Here is a 21549-nt window from a genome sequence, read left to right on the forward strand (position 1 = left end):
TATTTAAGTGCCTTTGAAATGGGGGTATGGCAGTAGGTGCCAGGTGCACCCATTTGTGTCAGGAACTGCAACGCTGCTGGGTTTTTCACACTCAGCACTTTCCTGTGTGTATCAAAAATGGTCCACCACCCAAAGGACATACAGCCATCTTGACATAACTGTGGGAAGCATTGGAGTCAATATGGGCCAGCATCCCTGCAGAATGCTTTCGACACCTTGTAGAGTCCATGCCCAGACTAATTGAAGGTGGTGGTGTAACTCAATATTAGGAAGGTGTTCTTAATGTTTTGTAAAGTTTTGCCTAAACCTATGCTGTTGTTTGGTTGCAAATTGCAACAAAAAACATACTCCTAACCATATGGAAACAAGATAGATGGAAAAAAGTCATCCAAAACTGTTCACACATAGCCACCCACCTTCGTAACCGCACCACCGTGGTGCCATTTTTGGCTCTGAAAGCAGACTGGTAATCGTTTATGGACAACGGTCAAATTGAGCCAAAATGTATTTCATTGCATAGCACAAAGGAACCAATGAAATCTGTCGAGAAAAACTTTATCCAATCATAATCGTTCTAAAGGCGGGATATCCGCATGTAGGATGATATGTGTGTGGAGGTTGATCTAAAGGGAAAACATTCAGTGGGAGTGATAGGCTAGTTATTTCATTTCTTATTGACCGATTACAGTTCATATTCGTACGAATAGAAATAGCTAGCTATAGCCATGCCTGGAATAGATAAATTACCGATCGAGGAGACATTCGAGGACAGTCCGCAGGTAATCTCAAACTATGCTCTGTAGCTCCCTGTTGTCTTTGTGGTGTGCAAGAGCGCAGCGAATGCTAGCCAGCCATGTTAGCTCGCTCGAGCAAGCGTCAAGTAAAGAGCTGCCAGAAGGTGATAGGTGGCCTCTTCAAAGCGAATATTTCTGGTCCCCAGGCAAACGAGCGAAACTGCTTCATGATATTTGGCCAGCTGTCAATGGTAGTAGCTATTTTTGCATTATCGGCCTTTGCACCACCTGATAAAAGTAACTAGATAATGGGTTTCTATTGAGACAATGCCATGGCACACATCACACCCTTGTTGTTGATGATATTGAACACACAAATTAGTCGGTCAAGCTACGTGACCGTCCTGGCTCCAGCTGGCTGCTAGCTGGGTGCACCACTTCCTCCCTATCGTAGAGTTGAGTAAACACCGCTACTTCCCCAGAATCTAGAGAAGAGGTTATTGGCTAGCTGCAAACCACTGGATTTTGATGGATTGGCTGTCTGACCATAGCGAGGCCTTTTATAATTGGTATTTGGCTTGTCTATGAGAGCTGCACTTGTACAGTGAATGTTAAATGTTCTTTAGACCTAGTTTTGTATTTGTTGGCATTAATGAAACCCTCTTTCAGCTACGGTATATAGCCTAGATACAGTAACCAACAAAACTGCTTGCATGTCCAGTAGTCATAAGAATCATTACTGTCTGTTGCAGAACAGGCTTGTCCAGCAGTGTCAGGGGACTGAGGCAATAGAAAATACCATTTAATTATATTCCAATCCATTCTAGTCATTCTATTTCTATGGCTGAGGCTCTCTCCCCTGACAGAATGCAGCAACATATACCGGTGAGACCAGTTCCAGAGTGTTGATCACTAGCTTGCACCCACAGACATGACATGTCCCTGACCTAGTCTGGGGCATGACATGTAGCTGTGCAGTGGTGGCGCCCAGCTACCCCGCCTCCTGGATAGCTACTGGGCATGCTTTCTTCATTATCCTGCCCTATGCAACCTACACAGTACACACCTGATTCAGCTAAACATAATCTTGATGAAGGGTCGCTCTCCAGGAGGCCACCTCTGATGTGTGGGATGAACACAATAGTCAGATGGATTGGCTAAAGCCACAGATCTGGGACCAGATTAGCCTTGCACAACGGTGACATAAGTGTGCCATCTAAGCTTCCTCTTTCAGGTAGGCCTAACCTGAATTTTTCCTTAGATGAGTGGTTCCTTCATCTACTGTCTTTCTCTCCCTGTTGCCAGACGCGCTCCCTGCTCGGTGTGTTCGAGGAGGATGCGGCTGCAATATCCAACTACTCCCAGAAGCTCTTCCAGGCCATGAACAGAATCTACGATGCACAAGTGAGCAATGAGCCCTGGGATAAGTTCATGTCAGTTAGTGTGCAGGCTTTTTTTTTTTTTAAACAAGCAAGCACACTCATACAAACAGGACTGTAACCAGGGTTTTGGTGAGGTCCTGACATTTTTGAAAGTTGAAGCTCATTTGCTGCATTTCTACCAAAATGTTTTTTAAATGCTATTTGGGGAACAGCAAAAATGCCCCCAGCCATTATCACCTTGGCTGCTGTAGTTTCATTCACCTCAGTCCATCTACAAACACCGAGCCTATTAGCTGTACACATGTAACGTCATACCCCAGAAAGGGGGGAAATATGAGAAAGGATTCACACTGACATGTAGCATTGGAAACGAAAACAAAAACGTATGACCTTTTCAGAACTGTGTTGATTGCATGTTGTATTTTAATGTCGGCCTTTAGGGAACATAAGCCACGTGGAGATGTTCGTATATTGAAACGTATGTTCCCCCCCCCCCTAATTTGTTTGATAAGATTAGTACAGATTTTCTCAGGGGACCCCACACGGGGCTCTGTTCCTCTGCTCCCTCCCTTCTGCATGCATTGCAGTCTGCCTCACTACTGGGCCCTGCATCACTGTCTGTCTCGGTAGCCTATTCTCTGTAGAGCAATGTTATTATGAGAACTTAGTAGCCTATTCTCTGTAGAGCAATGTTATTATGAGAACTTAGTAGCGTGTTTTTTGCTCCTGCTGAGAGAGGCTCTGTTTAACGTTCGCTTTGGCTTCTCCATTCTTCTAGCTGGCTAAGGAATACTAGCCAGAGCCCTTCAACATTATTGCAATATGTCTCTGCTGGCAGCTAGCCACCTGACTCACTGACATATTTATAAGCGACTATTTACCAGTTGTGCACTCATTCTCTGAGTTGTTTTTGGTTGTTTTGGGGGATGTCTATAAACCGTATTAATCGCAGGATGGTTTTAAAACTGCCTTTTGTCCAGTATCTCGCAAGCATACTATCAGCAGCGTCTCAAGTTGCCTAATTGAGCCGAGTGTGAGGCGGGGAGTTCATATCACGTCTCATGCCCCTGGCCTGTGCTGCGAAAGGGTAGTGAATGTGCTGCCAAAAAGGCAAATCCGGGAGTCAAATCCAGGAGTCGTTGGCGAACATAATGAATAAACCCCTGTTCATGATTCTACTCGTTGGCAAAGAGGCAGACACAATTGGAACACAGTCAGATCAATAATATAAACATTCTTAGCCTTTGATCAATGCTGGGAGCAATATTAAGATGTAGACCCATAATTGATTTTCTTTATTGTCTGTACAAAATACTGTGCATTCAGAAAGTATTCATGTCCTTTGACTTATTCCACATTTTATTGTGTTACAGCCTGAATTCAAAATTGATTTTTTTCAAAAAAACTATTTTTTATCTTACCTGTCTACATAAAAGATCCCATAATGACAAAGGGAAAACATGTTTTTAGAAATGTTTGCAAATGTATTGAAAATTAAATACAGATATCTAATTTACATACGTTTTCACACCCTGAGTGTACATGTTAGAATCACCTTTGGCAGCAATTACAACTTCGATTCTGTCTGAGTCTTCCAGCTCTGTCATGTTGGTTGTTGATCATTGTTTGACAGCCATTTTCAAGTCTTGCCTTAGGTTTTCAAGTAGATTTAAGTCAAAACTGTAACTAGGCCAATCAGGATCATTCAATGTCGTTTTGGTAAGTAACTCCGGTGTCTATTTGGCCTTGTGTTTTAGGTTATTGTCCTGCTGAAAGAGGAATTTGTCTCCCTGTGTCTGTTGGAAAGCAGACTGAACCAGGTTTTCCTGAAGGATTTTACCTGTGCTTAGCTCTATTCTGTTTCTTTTCATTAAAAAAACTCCCTAGTCCTTGGCCAAGACGAGCATACCCATGACATAAAGAGTGGTACTCGGGGATGTGTTGTGTTGGATTTGCCCCAAACATAGCACTTTGTATTTAGGACAGTTCATTTCTTTGCAACATTTTTTGCGGTGTTACTTTAGTGCCTTATTGCAAACAGGATGCATGTTTTGAAATATTTGTATTCTGACAGGCTTCCTTTTTTTCACTCTGTCATTTAGGTTAGTATTGTGGCGTAACTACAGTGTTGTTGATCCATCCTCCGTTTTCACCTATCACAGCTAATGAACTCTAACTGTTTAATGTCGCCATTGGCCTCATGGTGAAATCTTTGTAGTGACTGTGTGTATTGATACGCCATCCAAAGTGTAATTCAAAACCTGGACTTTGTGGTTGATTCTGTGTTTGACAGGCTATAACTCAACAAAATGTGGAGAAAGACAAGGGGTGTGAATACTTTCTGATGGCACTGTATATATACATAGTCCATGGAGTTCCGGGACAGGATTGTGTCGAGGCACAGCTCTGGGGAAGGGTACAAAAAAATTCTGCAGCATTGAAGATCCCCAAGAATGCAGGGGTCTTCATCATTCTTAAATTAAAGAAGTTTGGAACCACCAAGACTCTTCCTAGAGCTGGCCGCTCAGCCAAACTGAGCAATCGTGGGAGAAGGGCTTTGGTCAGGGTGGTGACCAAGAACCCGATGGTCACTCTGACAGAGCTCCAGAGTTCCTCTGTGGAGATGGGAGAACGCTCCAGAAGGACAACCATCTCTGCAGCACTCCACCAATCAGGCCTTTATGGTGGAGTGGCCAGACGGAAGCCACTCCTAAGTAAAAGGCCCATGACAGTTTGCCTTAAAACACCTAAAGGACTCTCAGACCATGAGAGACAAGATTATCTGGTCTGATGAAACCAAGATTGAACTCTTTGGCCTGAGTACCTAGCGTCATGTCTGGAGGAAACCTGGCACCATCCGTACGGTGAAGTATGGTGGTGGCAGCATCATGCTGTGGGCATTGTTTTCAGTGGCTGGGAGACTAGTTGGGATCAAGGGAAAGTTGAACGGAGCAAAGTACAGAGAGATCCTTGATGAAATCCTGCTCAGGACCTCAGACTGGTGCAAAGGTTCACCTTCCAACAGGTCGACGACCCTAAGCACACAGCCAAGACAATGCAGGAGTGGCTTCGGGACACATCTCTGAATGTCTTTGAGTGGCCCTGCCAGGGACCAGACTTGAACCCGATCTAACTTCTCTGGCTAGACATGAAAATAGCTGTGCAGCGACGCTCTCCATCCAACCTGCCAGAGCTGGAGAGGATCTGCAGAGAAGAATGGGAGAAACTCCCCAAATACAGTTGTACCAAGCTGGTAGCGTCATACCCAAGAAGACTCGAGGCTGTAATCGCTGCCAAAGGTGCTTCAACAAAGTACTGAGTAAATGGTCTGAATACTTATGTAAATGTGGTATTTCAGTTATTTTTAATACATTTGGGGGGAGAAAACTGTTTGCTTTGTTGTTATGGGGTATTGTGCGTAGATTGATGAGGATAAATCATTTAATTTTAGAACAAGACTGTAACGTAACAAAATGTGGAAAAAGTCAAGGGGTCTGAAATACTTTCCGAATGGACTGTATTTGTACTACTCAAAAAAAATTACAAATGAGAGACATTTTCCAGACCTCCTCATATGCAGTTAAGGCCAAGCAGACAAACGCACAATAATAAGTAGTTGCTCCTACAGTCGGTTAGGTAAAACTACATTGGCTTTTCTCCTTTTCAGAATGAGTTGAGTGCTGCCACCCATCTCACCTCCAAACTTCTGAAGGAGTATGAGAAACAGGTATGTTCTCACAATGTCAACATGTTGTATGCATGATAGAGGTATTGGTGGTGATGGATTTCCCTTTGAGCTGTCTGTTATGTTTTCTATGGCGCGTTAATGCACTACTAGGACCAGGTGAAACATAAAAACACCTAGTCAATTATGGTATTATCATTAAGGCCCAGAGTTTTGTTTTATAACGTGACCTGACCAGGCAAGAAACTAGGGCCTAGTCAATTTTCTTCCAGTCAGGAAATGCTTGCATTTCTTTTTCTCATGCATCTTCTAAGAAACCTGTTTGTTTAAAACATTAGTTGAATGCTCTGATCGTAGGTCCCTCTGGATAAGAGCGTCTGTCAAACGACTAAAATATAAATGGAAAATGCATTAGGACTTTGGCCTGTCTTTGCAGCGCTTCCCTCTTTGCAGCGACGACGAGGTCATGAGCTCCACCCTGCAGCATTTTGCCAAAGTCATAGACGAGGTGAGAACTGCTGCTCTGCCCTCATCCTCCTCCTCACTGTGGCACGCTGCTGCTCACATAGGATTACATTGTCTTAACCTTTACCTTCTTTAATTACACTATAAACGCTCTCACACTGCACTTTAACTTCTTCCTTCTTTCTGTCCATCTTAACCTCTTCCATCTCTCCTTCTTAACCTTGGGGCGGCAGGGTAGCCTAGTGGTTAGAGCGTTGGACTAGTAACCGGAGCTGACCAGGTCTGTCGTTCTGCCCCTGAACAGGCAGTTAACCCACTGTTCCTAAAATAAAATAAGAATTTGTTCTTAACAGACTTGCCTAGTTAAATAAAGGTAAAAATAAAAAATATATAAACTCTCCGATCCTTCACTTTTACATACTCTTTCAATCTTAATTTAAACCCCTCCCTTCCTTCATTCTGTATTTACCTCTCTCTTCCTTCTTGCTAGGCTCCCCCACCTCTCCTCTGTGATGAGAGAGATATTTCCCTGAGGAGATTCCATAATGTAACTGGCCTTTCTTCACTCCCACAGTTGAGTTCCTGTCATGCAGTCCTCTCCACTCAGCTGGCTGACGCCATGATGTTCCCTATCACCCAGTTTAAGGAGAGGGACTTAAGAGGTAGGACTCTAAATTCCATACCCCTTTTTAATTTTTTTACTGTTTTTATAGAGATAAATACAGTTATGAGAGCTGGAGACCGATCATAGGGATGTCAAGGGCATAGAATTACATATAAAATCCTATTAAATAAATCTAAGTTAATAGGAGTCTGAAGGTGGCTGTGCTGCACTATCGCTAGCCTAGACCAACGTCTGCCTCTTTGTAAAGTTGACTAGTGGCAGAATGTGAACAGATAGTTGAAATGGATGTTAACCATCTTTCTCTCCCCTACAGAGATACTGACTCTGAAGGAAGTGTTCCAGATTGCCAGTGATGGTGAGCGCGAACTACTCAATAAAACATAAAAACAAATTATTGTTGTGACATGGTATAATTTCATGAGCCCATGTTGTAATTGTAATAACCACTCATGACATGTTTCTGTCTACAGATCATGACATGGCCATCAACCGATACAGCCGTCTCTCTAAAAGGAGGGACAACGAGAAGGTACAGGGTTTGTTTTTGGGAACATAATATTTTTGGAGAAGTTCATTATTATAAGATTACCTTGTTGTAACAATAACTGTCTCACCAAATTAAACCTGACATTTTGTGTGCTTGTCTTCTCTCCAGGTGAAGGGCGAGGTGATGGAGGATGTGTATACCTCCAGGAAGAAGCAGCACCAGACCATGATGCACTACTTCACAGCCCTCAACACTCTGCAGTACAAGAAGAAGATTGCCATTCTGGAGCCGCTGCTGGGGTATATGCAGGCACAGGTACTGTACAACAACCTTACTTCCTCCTCCCTTCCGTCTCTCTCTTACACCTTCTTTCTCTCCTTTCTCTGTCTCTCTATCTCTCTGTCTCCAGTATATGTTCTGATCAGCATGTCTATATCTCTCAGATCAGCTTTTTCAAGCTGGGATCAGAGAACCTCACCCAGCAGTGGGAAGATTTCCTCACCAACATAGGAAGCAGCGTTCAGAAGTAAGCTTCAACCTGAATCTCCTAGACCCTAGGAATTTGTAGAGATCTGAGAAGATTGGATAGTTGTAAGCAATGGTGGTAGCTCCATATTGCCTTCTGTTAGGCCATATTTCATGCAGTGTGTTTAAGGCTGGGCGTGTGTGGTTGTGTCCAGTGTCCGCAGGGAGATGGATGGTGAGGTAGATGTAATGCAACAGACCATCCAGGACTTGGAGCAGGCCAGTGACCTCCTCTACATGCCAGACCCCGACCCTAGCCAGGTTCCTGTCAACCGCAACCTCACACGCAAGGCCGGCTACCTCTACAGACGAAAGTAAGACAGCACTGTCACACACCAGACACACACACAAGCCTGGCAATGGCTACCTCAACAAATGTATACATTCAAATCAATCCACTCAAGTTAGTCCATATCAAGCTACGGTAGGACAGCAGTTTTGTCTCTGGCCACAGCTTATTGAAGATGTTCATAACGCTTGCTTGATTAAAAAAAAATATATATATATATATATATTGGTCCTATTAATTTGTAGTGTAAAACGTTGATGTTAGTTTGGGCCCAAAAGGCAGTCACCTGCACCAGAACACGTTTTAACCATGCTTTTCCTTTTTCTCTTCTGAATGTGTCCGCCTAGTAAAACAGGCCTAGTGTCTTCCTCCTGGGAGCGGCAGTACTTCTTCACCCAGGGAGGGAACCTGATGGGCCAGGCACGAGGGCATGTAGCTGGGGGTCTGGTCATGGACATCGATAATTGCTCTGTCATGGCCGTGGACTGTGAAGACCGACGCTTCTGCTTCCAGATCACATCCTTTGACGGCAAGAAGTAAATGACTACATATTAAAGCTTTATAAACCAGTAATACCAGCTTATGAAGAAGAATGGCGCCGGCGGGATGGCTGCCGTTTTGCTCCTAACCAATTGTGCTATTTTCTGTTTTTTTCTAATTTCTAACTTATTTTGTACGTAATGTTTCTGCCTCTTATGACCGAAAATAGCTTCTGGATATCAGAACAGCGATTTACTCACCTCAAACTGGATAAAGATTTTTTTCTTTAATAAATCTGACCCATAGGATATAATGTTGCTCCCGGACAGGCCAAATCCCCGTCATTCGCATGAGGAAAAGAAGGAAATACAGCGGGTACAGATCAGGGGAGAATAAACTGGATGACCTCCGTTCGTACAGATCAGGGGAGAATAAACTGGATGACCTCCGTTCGTACAGATCAGGGGAGAATAAACTGGATGACCTCCGTTCGTACAGATCAGGGGAGAATAAACTGGATGACCTCCGTTCGTACAGATCAGGGGAGAATAAACTGGATGACCTCCGTTCGTACAGATCAGGGGAGAATAAACTGGATGACCTCCGTTCGTACAGATCAGGGGAGAATAAACTGGATGACCTCCGTTCGAGACTATCCTACCAACGGGACATTAACTGTAATATCTTATGTTTCACGAGGTGTGGCTGAATGATGACACAGATAATATACAGTTGGCTGGGTTTTCCGTGCATCAGCAGGACAGAACAGCTACGTCCGGTAAGACGAGGAGTGGGGGTGTCTGTCTATTTGTCAATAACAGTTGGTGCGCGATGTCTAATATTGAGGTAGTCTCAAAGTATTGCTCGCCTAAGGTAGAGTACCTCATGATAAGCTATAGACTACACTGTCTACCAAGAGACTTCATCTATATTTTTCACAGCCGTCTATATACCACCACAAACCGATGCTGGTAATAAGACCGCACTCAACAAGCTGTATAAGGCCATAAGCAAACAAGAAAATGCTCGTCCAGAAGCGGCGCTCCTAATGACCGAGGACTTTAATGCAGGCAAACTTAAATCCATTTTTACCTAATTTCTACCAGCATGTCACATGTGCAACCAGAGGGGAAAAAACTATAGACCACCTTTACTCCACACACAGAGACATGTACAAAGCTCTCCCTCACCCTCCATTTGGCAAATCTGACCATAATTTATATCCTGATTCCTGCTAACAAGCAAACACTAAAGCAGGAAGTATCAGTGACTCGCTCAATACGGAAGTGGTCAGATGATGCGGATGCTACACCCAAGGACTGTTTTGCGCAAACAGACTGGAACATGTTCTGGGATTCATCCAATGGCTTTGAGGAATATATTATTAAACTTATTGCTGCAGTAGTAACTAAGATGGGGAGAAGTCTGTCTATAATAAATAAAGCGCTGCCTTCTTAAAAACACTATCAACAAGGCAGGTCTTACAGGCCCTAGTTTTGTTGCACCTTGACTAGTGTTCAGCCATGTGGTCAGGTGCCACAAAAAAGGACATAGGAAAATTGCAATTGGATCAGAACAGGGCAGCACGGCTGGCCCTTGGATGTACACAGAGAACTAATATTAATAATATGCATGTCAGTCTCTCCTGGCTGAAAGTGGAGGAGAGACTGACTTCATCACTACTTTTATTTATAAAAGGTATTGACATGTTGAATGCACCGAGCTGTCTGTCTAAACTACTGTCACACAGCTTGGACACCCATGCATACCCCACAAGACATGCCACAAGAGATCTCTTCACAGTCCCTAAGTCCAGAACAGACTATGGGAGGCACACAGTACTACATAGAGCCATGACTACATGGAACTCTATTCCACATCAAGTAACTGACGCAAGCAGTAAAATTAGATTAAAAAAACACCTTATGGAACAGCGGGGACTGTGAAGCAGCACAAACATTGGCACAGACCTATGCATACACACACACACACACAATAACATACTCACTATACATACACATGGATTTAGTACTGTAGATATGTGGTAGTGGTGGAGTAGGGGCCTGAGGGCACACAGTTTATTGTAATGTTTTAAAATTGTATAAACTGCCTTAATTTTGCTGGACCCCAGGAAGAGTAGCTGCTGCTTTGGCAGAAGCTAATGGGGATTCATAATAAATAAATTGATTAAGTGCATTGACGACGTCGTTCCCACAGTGACCGTACGTACATATCCCAACCAGAAACCATGGATTACAGGCAACATCCGCACAGAGCTAAAGGCTAGAGCTGACACTTTCAAGGAGTGGGAGACTAATCCGGGCACTTCTAAGAAATCTTGCTATGCCCTCAGACGAACCATCAAACAGGCCAGCGTCAGTACAGGACTAAGATTGAATCAGACTACACCGGCTCTGATGCTCGTGGAATGTGACTGGGCTTGCAAACTATTACGGACTACAAATGGAAACCCAGCCGCGAGCTGCCCAGTGACACGAGCCTACCAGACGGGCTAAATGCCGATGTGAGCAATACCTTTTAAACAGGTCAACATTCACAAGGCCGCGATTAGCAGGACGGGTACTCAGAGCATGCGCAGACCAACTGGCATGTGTCTTCACTGACATTTTCAACCTCTCTCTGTCTGAGTCTGTAATACCTACATGTTTCAAGCAGACCACTATAGTCCCTGTGCCCAAAAAAGCAAAGGTAACCTGCCTAAATGTCTACTACTCCTTTGAAAGGCTGGTCATGGCTCACATCAACACCATCATCCCAGAAACCCTAGACTCACTCCAATTCGCATACCACCCCAATAGATCCACAGATGACGCCATCTCAATCGCACTCCACACTGCCCTTTTCCTCCTGGGAAAAAAGGAACACTTATGTGAGAATACTGTTCATTGACTACAGCTCAGCCTTTCAACACCATAGTGCCCTCAAAGCTCATCACTAACCTCAGGTGTCCCTGGGACTAAACACATCCCTATGCAACTGGATCCTGGACTTCCTGACGGGCCGCCCACAGTTGGTAAGGGTAGGCAACAACACATCTTGGTTTTGAATCAAGTTTGTTTTACTCACTGCTTTAGCACACTCTGCTAACCCTGATGTCCTTGCCGTGTCTGAATCCTGGCTCAGGAAGGCCACCAAAAATTCTGAGATTTCCATACCCAACTATAACATCTTCCGTCAAGATAGAACTGCCAAAGGGGGCGGAGTTGCAGTCTACTGCAGAGATAGCCTGCAAAGTAATGTCATACTTTCCAGGTCCATACCCAAACAGTTCGAACTACTAATTTTGAAAATTACCCTCTCCAGAAATAAGTCTCTCACTGTTGCCGCCTGCTACCGACCACCCTCAGCTCCCAGCTGTGCCCTGGACACCATTTGTGAATTGATCGCCCCCCATCTAGCTTCAGAGTTTGTTCTGTTAGGTGACCTAAACTGGGATATGCTTAACACCCCGGCAGTCCTACAATGTAAGCTAGATGCCCTCAATCTCACTCAAATCATCAAGGAACCCACCAGGTACAACCCTAACTCTGTAAACAAGGGCACCCTCATAGACGTCATCCTGACCAACTGGCCCTCCAAATACACCTCCGCTGTCTTCAACCAGGATCTCAGCGATCACTGCCTCATTGCCTGTATCCGCCACGGAGCCGCAGTCAAACGACCACCCGTCATCACTGTCAAACGCTCCCTAAAACACTTCTGTGAGCAGGCCTTTCTAATCGACCTGGCCCGGGTATCCTGGAAGGACATTGACCTCATCCCGTCAGTTGAGGATGCCTGGTCATTCTTTAAAAGTAACTTCCTCACCATTTTAGATAAGCATGCTCCGTTCAAAAAATGCAGAACCAAGAACAGATACAGCCCTTGGTTCACTCCAGACCTGACTGCCCTCGACCAGCACAAAAACATCCTGTGGCGGACTGCAATAGCATCGAATAGCCCCGTGATATGCAACTGTTCAGGGAAGTCAGGAACCAATACACGCAGTCAGTCAGGAAAGCTAAGGCCAGCTTCTTCAGGCAGAAGTTTGCATCCTGTAGCTCCAACTCCAAAAAGTTCTGGGACACTGTGAAGTCCATGGAGAACAAGAGCACCTCCTCCCAGCTGCCCACTGCACTGAGGCTAGGTAACACTGTCTCCACCGATAAATCCACGATTATCGAAAGCTTCAATAAGCACTTCTCAACGGCTGGCCATGCCTTCCGCCTGGCTACTCCAACCTCGGCCAACAGCTCCGCCCCCCCGCAGCTCCTCGCCCAAGCCTCTCCAGGTTCTCCTTTACCCAAATCCAGATAGCAGATGTTCTGAAAGAGCTGCAAAACCTAGACCCGTACAAATCAGCTGGGCTTGACAATCTGGACCCTCTATTTCTGAAACTATCTGCCGCCATTGTCGCAACCCCTATTACCAGCCTGTTCAACCTCTCTTTCATATCGTCTGAGATCCCCAAGGATTGGAAAGCTGCCGCAGTCATCCCCTTCTTCAAAGGGGGAGACACCCTGGACCCAAACTGCTATAGACCTATATCCATCCTGCCCTGCCTATCTAAGGTCTTCGAAAGCCAAGTCAACAAACAGGTCACTGACCATCTCGAATCCCACCGTACCTTCTCCGCTGTGCAATCTGGTTTCCGAGCTGGTCACGGGTGCACCTCAGCCACGCTCAAGGTACTAAACGATATCATAACCGCCATCGATAAAAGACAGTACTGTGCAGCCGTCTTCATCGACCTCGCCAAGGCTTTCGACTCTGTCAATCACCATATTCTTATCGGCAGACTCAATAGCCTCGGTTTCTCGGATGACTGCCTTGCCTGGTTCACCAATTACTTTGCAGACAGAGTTCAGTGTGTCAAATCGGAGGGCATGCTGTCCGGTCCTCTGGCAGTCTCTATGGGGGTGCCACAGGGTTCAATTCTGGGGCCGACTCTTTTCTCTGTATATATCAATGATGTTGCTCTTGCTGCGGGCGATTCCCTGATCCACCTCTACGCAGACGACACCATTCTATATACTTTCGGCCCGTCATTGGACACTGTGCTATCTAACCTCCAAACGAGCTTCAATGCCATACAGCACTCCTTCCGTGGCCTCCAACTGCTCTTAAACGCGAGTAAAAACCAAATGCATGCTTTTCAACCGATCGCTGCCTGCACCCGCATGCCCGACTAGCATCACCACCCTGGATGGTTCCGACCTTGAATATGTGGACATCTATAAGTACCTAGGTGTCTGGCTAGACTGCAAACTCTCCTTCCAGACTCACATCAAACATCTCCAATCGAAAATCAAATCAAGAGTCGGCTTTCTATTCCGCAACAAAGCCTTCTTCACTCACGCCGCCAAGCTTACCCTAGTAAAACTGACTATCCTACCGATCCTCGACTTCGGCGATGTCATCTACAAAATGGCTTCCAACACTCTACTCAGCAAACTGGATGCAGTCTATCACAGTGCCATCCGTTTTGTCACCAAAGCACCTTATACCACCCACCACTGCGACTTGTATGCTCTAGTCAGCTGGCCCTCGCTACATATTCGTCGCCAGACCCACTGGCTCCAGGTCATCTACAAGTCCATGCTAGGTAAAGCTCCGCCTTATCTCAGTTCACTGGTCACGATGGCAACACCCATCCGTAGCACGCGCTCCAGCAAGTGTATCTCACTGATCATCCCTAAAGCCAACACCTCATTTGGCCGCCTTTCGTTCCAGTACTCTGCTGCCTGTGACTGGAACGAACTGCAAAAATCGCTGAAGTTGGAGACTTTTATCTCCCTCACCAACTTCAAACATCAGCTAACCGATCGCTGCAGCTGTACATAGTCTATTGGTAAATAGCCCACCCATTTTCACCTACCTCATTCCCATACTGTTTTTATACTGTTTTTTTTATTTTTTTTTATTTACTTTTCTGCTCTTTTGCACACCAATATCTCTACCTGTACATGACCATCTGATCATTTATCACTCCAGTGTTAATCTGCAAAATTGTATTATTCGCCTACCTCCTCATGCCTTTTGCACACATTGTATATAGACTGCCCATTTTTTTTCTACTGTGTTATTGACTTGTTAATTGTTTACTCCATGTGTAACTCTGTGTTGTCTGTTCACACTGCTATGCTTTATCTTGGCCAGGTCGCAGTTGCAAATGAGAACTTGTTCTCAACTAGCCTACCTGGTTAAATAAAGGTGAAATAAAAAAATAAAAAAAAAATCTGCCACGCTGGTCCTCAACATGGGGTCCCCCTCATGGGTGCGTGCTTAGTCCCCTCCTGTACTCCCTGTTCACCCACGACTGCGTGGCCAAGCACGACTCCAACACCACCATTAAGTTTGTTGACGACACAACCGTGGGAGGCCTGAACACTGACAACAATAGAGCCTATAGTGAGGAGGTCAGAGACCTGGCAGTGTGGTGCCAGGACATCAACCTCTCACTCAATGTGAGCAAGACTAAGGAGATGATCGTGGACTACAGGAAAAGGAGGACCAAACACGCCCCCATTCACATCGAAAGTTTCAAGTTCCTTGGTGTCCACATCACCAACAAACTATCATGGTCCAAACACACCAAGAACGTTGTGAAGAGGGCACGACAACACCTTTTCCTGAGACCTCATTTTTGGCATGGGTCCCCAGATCCTCAAAGTTCTACAGCTGCACCATCGAGAGCATCCTGACCGGTTGCATTACTGCCTGGTATGGCAACTGCTCGGCATCTGACCGCAAGGCACTACAGAGGGTAGTATGTACGGCCAAGTAACTCGCTGGGGCCAAGCTTCCTGCCATCCAGGACCTATATACTTGCCGGTGTCAGAGGAAGACCCAAAATATGGTCAAAGACTCCAGTCACCCAAGTCTTGTACAGTTCTCTCTGCTACTGCACGGCAAGCGGTACCAGAGCACCAAGTCTAGGTCCAGAAGGCTCCTTAACAGCCTCTACCTCCAAGCCATAAGACTGCTGAACTAGTAATCAAATGGCCACCGAACTATATACGTTGACCCCCCCGTATATAGCCTCACTATTGTTATTTTGTTCACTTTTGTATTCCTTTAGTTTATTTAGTAAATATTTCTTAACTGCATTGTTGGTTAAGGGCTTGTAAGTAAGCATTTAATGTTTTGGTCTACACCTGTTTGTATTCAGGGCATGTGACAAATACATTTTGATTTGATTATGAACCTTTAGAGCTTAGTAACTATTTTCACTGAAGTTACTGAGGTGCTTTGTCTTTGTTTCAGGGTGGTCATATTGCAGGCAGATAGCAGAAAGGACTGTGAAGAGGTGACACAACAGTTTTAGTCATAATGTATTGTACATCTTCTTTTTGTATTGTATAAATACAGCACAGACATGGAATTCGTGCATCTCCTAATAACGCTGTCCTGTGCTTCTCTGCTCCTTCAGTGGATTGCAACTATAAACAACATCTCAAAGAGGATATATCTGAGTGAGAACCCAGAGGTGAGTATCTGGCAATCACTGGAAAACCCTACTCTTACATCATCATCATTCAATCTGTCATCTATAATTAGAGCTGTGAGCCCTATGGTGTGACATTCCCCCAGACAATGCTGGATGTCTGTGACGTGAGTCTCATCTCCCACCTCCCTTTGTTACCGAGCTGTTGTCAAGCACATTTCCTCATTGCTGAAATGCCCTCTTTCTTTTGGCAGGAAATTGCAGCCAGAGTGAACCAGTCAGCTCTTGAGGCTGTGACACCGTCTCCCTCCTTCCAGCAGAGGCATGAGAGTATGCGGCCGACCACGTGCGTTTCTGAATCATAGAGACTTCATTATTATTAGAGGCAGGAGTTTTTCCTGACCATGGAACACTCTGGGCCTTGGTAGTGTATAGCCGATAACTACTCTAGCCTATAAAGTGGTTACATAATCAAGACTAACCAAGGTAAACCCTACTGTAGTAAGTTAAATTAAGACAAACCCTGCTCTAGTTAGGTGTCATGATATTGCATTCTGTCCAACTCTCTAACATCCATCTCTCTCTAACCTCTCTGACCTCCATCTCTCTCTGACGTCCGTCTCCTGTATAGACAAGGGCGGTCCCGGGCAGCGCGGACCAGCAGTGTAAGCTCTGAGACGGCCTCACCGGCCCTCTCTCTCCTCTCATTGGACGCCCTGGTGGCTCCTGACACGCCCATCCAGTTTGACATCATCTCTCCAGTCAGCGAGGAGTACGCAGGCCAGGCCAAGGCTGCGGGACAGGGCAGGTTGGTACTAACTAACCAGGGGTTCCCAAACGGTGTATAGGCGGGACGAGCCCCTGGTATATGTTCAAGCTAGGGGTGAAACTTTGGTTTTAGAAGTGGGGGGAGATTAGTTATTTATTTTAATTATACAGTTGGATAAACACTCCAAACAGCATACCCAACCGCTCGGAGGCATCCGCATGGTCCTAAAGCACCCCGTTGCCTCGTTTCATATCACATTCCAATAATAAAAATGCAATTGCAGAAAGTTGCGCCCCTCATTCAAGCTATATTGAAGCGAAAACAGTCATATTAATTCATATTTTTGTGTTTCTTTTTTCCCCGTTTCTGAAAGAAGGACCAACCCGTTTGGTGAATCAGGAGACACTCCACCTGAGGAGAGTGAAGGTAGTGTCTCTGTCTGCCTATCTGTCTGTGTCAGGTCTGTCTTGCTGTGTGTCTGTGCGCATGCCATTGTCTGTGTGTGTGTGTGTGTCACCCCCCCCCTGTCTGTGTCAGGTCTGGCTTGCTGTGTGTGTGTGTCACCCCCCTCTCTGTCTATCTGTCTGTGTCAGGTCTGGCTTGCTGTGTGTGTGTGTGTCACCCCCCCTCTCTCTATCTGTCTGTGTCAGGTCTGTCTTGCTGTGTGTGTGTGTCACCCCCCCTCTGTCTATCTGTCTGTGTCAGGTCTGTCTTGCTGTGTGTGTGTGTGTGTCACCCCCCCTCTCTGTCTATCTGTCTGTGTCAGGTCTGGCTTGCTGTGTGTGTGTGTGTGTCACCCCCCTCTCTCTCTCTGTTTGTCTGTGTCAGGTCTGTCTTGCTGTGTGTGTCTGTGCGCATGCCATTGTCTGTGTGTGTGTGTCACCCCCCTCTCTCTCTCTCTCTCTCTGTCTGTCTGTGTGTCCATCCAGACTCCATCCTGCACCAGCTGTTCATTGTGCGTTTCCTGGGTTCTATGGAGGTGAAGAATGCAGACAACTCTGACGTCATCTATGAGACCATGAGACAGATCCTAGCAGCCAGGGCCATACATAACATCTTCAGGATGACTGAGTCTCACCTGCTGGTCACCTGCGACTGCCTCAAGTGAGACATATACTCTTTGAGTAATGTGCATGCGTTTTTGTTTTTATAAATGTGTGACATAATTAAAAGCATGCTCTTACAGTCAATAGATTTGCCTGTGTGTGATGTTTTGTGGTTTTCAGGCTCATCGATCCTCAGACACAAGTCACACGGCTGAGGGTAGGTCCTCCAACTCACACTACCTCCACTAGAACATGTTTCTGTTTGTCATTCTATTCACTGATAGTCAAGTATATCATTTCCTCAGTAGCATTACTGGTAGGTGAAATCAATCATCACTGACACACCTGCCTAGAGGCTATTGACCTATCATCACTGACATAACACCTGTCTACACTCAACATTAGACATGACTTCTTGTTTTAATTCTCCCCTCCCCAAGTTCCCTCTTTCCAGTGTGGTGGTGTGTTCGTCCCACCAGGAGAACAAGCGTCTGTTTGGATTCGTCCTGCAGACTGCAGAAGGCAGGGTGGACGGACGACCTGTCACCGTCTGCTATATCTTTGAGTCCAACAATGATGGGGAGAAGGTAAGTTCTGCTCTGCTGTGTAGCCTTTGTTCTAACATGTGTTGGTAGGGCCAGTAGTTACACAATATAACTAGGGCCTGGAGTTCTTCCTGGTCAGCCACACATGCAAATGTGTTCTCATGGTTTGGAACAAGTCCTGACTCTAGGAATAAGCATATTGTGTCTGTATAGTGATGGCACTATCAGTTAAAATGGTTTATAGTTTTCATGTTGTGACAAAAGGAAGATATTTGCATGTGTCTACTGTTCCCTCTGTTAGTTTATTTTTTATCTCTGATTGCATGTTGTGGTGTTCTCCTTTCAGATATGTGACAGTGTTGGGCTGGCCAAACAGATCGCTTTCCACTCAGAGATGGTAAGACATGTGAGACTCTCTGTTTTCGTGGAATTAATTTAATATTTTAAGATGAATCTTAGCTACTCATGTGGGACCTTGACAAAAAAAAAATCTGATTTAGGATCGCAAAGCTACAGAGAAGAAGGAGGAGCAGGACAAGGCCAAGGAGAAACAGCAGGAGGAGCTGAGTAAACAGAAACACATTGAAAAGGTAGCGTCAGTGTCCCAGCAAATCAATACATTGCCGTACCAAAAGGATTGACAATATAGTACTTATCCTATTCTTGTTGACTTGTAGATCAATGTCTATCTTGATCAGTGTTTGGTCTATAACTGTATTACCCTCTGTGTTCACTCATGTTACAGTAAACTGAATGATTGATTGATTAATTGATGAGTCAATGAATTTGAATGAACCCACAGGACCTGGAGGAACAGAGCCGTTTAATCGCAGCCTCCAGTCGCCCCGCCCCCCCTGCTCCTAGCGCTGATGGGCAGTTCCTGGTGCTGAGCAAAAGCCAATCAGAGGACAGTGATGCAGGACCGGAGGGGCGGGAGAAGGGAGAGTCGGAGGCCTAAGAGAATGGAAGGAAAAGAGCTTTCATCAGATACTACTTTGGACCATCAAACTACCGGAAATTGATCATCTTCAATGGAAGGAGACGATGTGAGAAGACTTTGAGCAATTGTTTGTGTGATTTTTGGTCCATAGGGCAGGCACAATTGGCCCAGCGTCTTCCGGATTAGGGTTTGGCCGGGGTAGGCCGTTACTGTAAATAAGAATTTGTTCTTAATTGACTTGCCTAGTTAAATAAATGTTAAAAAGTCACATATGTTGAGCCAATGTTCTATTCTGAACAGACAACTGAACAAGCTTGGCGATGTCTTACTACAAAGTACTATCCGGTGAAAATGCACAGTTATAGCGGGAGTTGGTTCCTTGGCTCCTCAACTCTGGGCCTCGGCTTAGCCTCTATGGGCTTTTCTCTGGCTCCTACATTGTTTTACAGAGGAGTTGGACTGCAAATAGACTTTATATCATTAAACAAAGATGGATGAAGACCCCACTAAACTAACAAAAGAAGAGGAGAAATAAATGTGTGTGAATGACTGAACACTCAAAGAATCCTTCCGGATCTTTCTCATCCTCCATATGTAAATCATGTATTATATACTGGTACTTGTATTCAGAGGAAATGTAGAAGGAGATGATTTAATGCTTTTATTTTATTTTTAATAATCAGGGTGACTGAATACCATGGCATACTAGAAAACAGAGATTATAGAGTGTATTAATTTGTTGGGGAAGGAAGACATTGCACATGTTAATACTGTAATGACATAAACAAGTATTTTATAATGTAAACCATATACATGTTGTCTTTCATTCAACTAACAACGCTTGCATGTGCTTTGGATCCCATCATTCAAGATACCTAATTGCCACGCTTTTATTCTTCTATAATGAATATTTACCCTTTCAATTAACCTTTTGAGTGTGTTTGGTTTCAAGATGAGAATTTAGATCTCTAATCATTTAACCCCAAACACCAATAATGGTTTCTCGTTCAATGGATCAGACTACTTGCCATAGCCCAACAGACCTTGTGCCTGAGGTGTAATGTATTCAGCTCATTGGTTGGAACAAAGAACAACACTATAATACAAAGTGCTAAATCAGGGCATTGCCTCTTAAAAGGAAAAATGGGATTTATGAACTGTTTGTTTTTCCCCATTATGTGTGTTAATCGATTTTATGTTTTGAAATGGTTTGTGTTTTTCTCACATTTCTGTACAAAGAAATGCACTACATACAGTATGTATGCTATGCTGTTTGTCTAAAATGTTCCTCAACCTTAACCCATTGATATGTACGTTTGTGTTGAGCTCTGACTACCGTTTATCACTTATCAACTCATAGTGAACACATGTTGCAGTGACATGATGCAGGGAAAACTATCATATCAACAAATTGGAATTGATTTGACATATTACTGATAATGAAAGTTGAGTCTACTTTATTATCATTTTGGGGAAAGGTGTTTAAAGGAGTAGTTAGGAACTGTTAGATGTTAATAGGGGGGACTGCACTTTATTGATGCAGGGGGGAATGGGATCATGTTTACTCTATACTTCAGTGATTACTGTTGCAGTCTTAAATAGCTTTTCAACAATAAAGGTACACTAATTCAAGGCGGTCTTATTTTAGAACTCCTAGGTTGTGTGTGTCTCGAGACTAAAGGGTGACTAAAAACAAGCATATTATTTCGTACAATAGCAGACTACTTTTATAGTCTGAACAAAAGTATTGGGCGCGCCCGTGCGCATTGAGGACGTCCCGTGGGTCCGAATCCTATCCATTCCATTCAGGGAGAAAAGTAAACAAGTGTGCTATTCGTTTAAAGATCCCGTTGTTCTGTTCGCTAAAGCGAGCGCTAATCTGCTCTTAATCGGTCGAATCGAGGAAGAACAATGATTACACGCGGATTTCCAGCAACATGTCAACCTGGTGCTGTGACGGCTTTTGTTTGGCCCCAACATAATTCACTGTCCTATATGCATCACAACGGCAGGAAGAGGGAACATTCATCAGGATTAAACCTGATAGTATTGGAGGATTGTTATTCGTTTATATTTCCATGGCAAAAATTTACAAAATGGTTACTTGACTGGCCCCGCATAATGACAATA

The 21549-nt window shown here is 44.6% G+C and overlaps 1 protein-coding gene across 3 annotated transcripts; it reads left to right on the forward strand.

Annotated features, from left to right (window-relative positions):
* Positions 1 to 602: 602 nt before the first annotated feature.
* On the forward strand, positions 603 to 21051 carry LOC115118211 (DCC-interacting protein 13-alpha-like). Of its 3 annotated transcripts, none has more exons than XM_029646783.2 (22): positions 603 to 779; positions 2040 to 2138; positions 5784 to 5843; positions 6238 to 6309; positions 6841 to 6928; positions 7205 to 7246; positions 7362 to 7420; positions 7547 to 7693; positions 7822 to 7904; positions 8059 to 8217; positions 8540 to 8728; positions 15939 to 15981; positions 16105 to 16161; positions 16374 to 16465; positions 16751 to 16927; positions 17262 to 17314; positions 17818 to 17992; positions 18115 to 18151; positions 18375 to 18521; positions 18826 to 18876; positions 18980 to 19069; positions 19282 to 21051. In XM_029646783.2, the coding sequence occupies exons 1-22, from the start codon at positions 726 to 728 to the stop codon at positions 19435 to 19437; spliced, it is 2130 nt and encodes a 709-aa protein (XP_029502643.1). In that variant the 5' UTR covers positions 603 to 725; the 3' UTR covers positions 19438 to 21051. The 3 variants fall into 3 exon arrangements, with proteins under 3 accessions (XP_029502643.1, XP_029502644.1, XP_064858094.1); XM_029646784.2 differs by having other exon boundaries at positions 17265 to 17314; XM_065002022.1 differs by lacking the exons at positions 603 to 779; positions 2040 to 2138 and adding an exon at positions 4735 to 5415.
* The last annotated feature ends 498 nt before the right edge of the window (positions 21052 to 21549 follow it).

Source organism: Oncorhynchus nerka, linkage group LG15, assembly GCF_034236695.1.
Source record: "Oncorhynchus nerka isolate Pitt River linkage group LG15, Oner_Uvic_2.0, whole genome shotgun sequence".
In the NCBI taxonomy this organism is placed as follows: Eukaryota; Metazoa; Chordata; class Actinopteri; order Salmoniformes; family Salmonidae; genus Oncorhynchus; species Oncorhynchus nerka.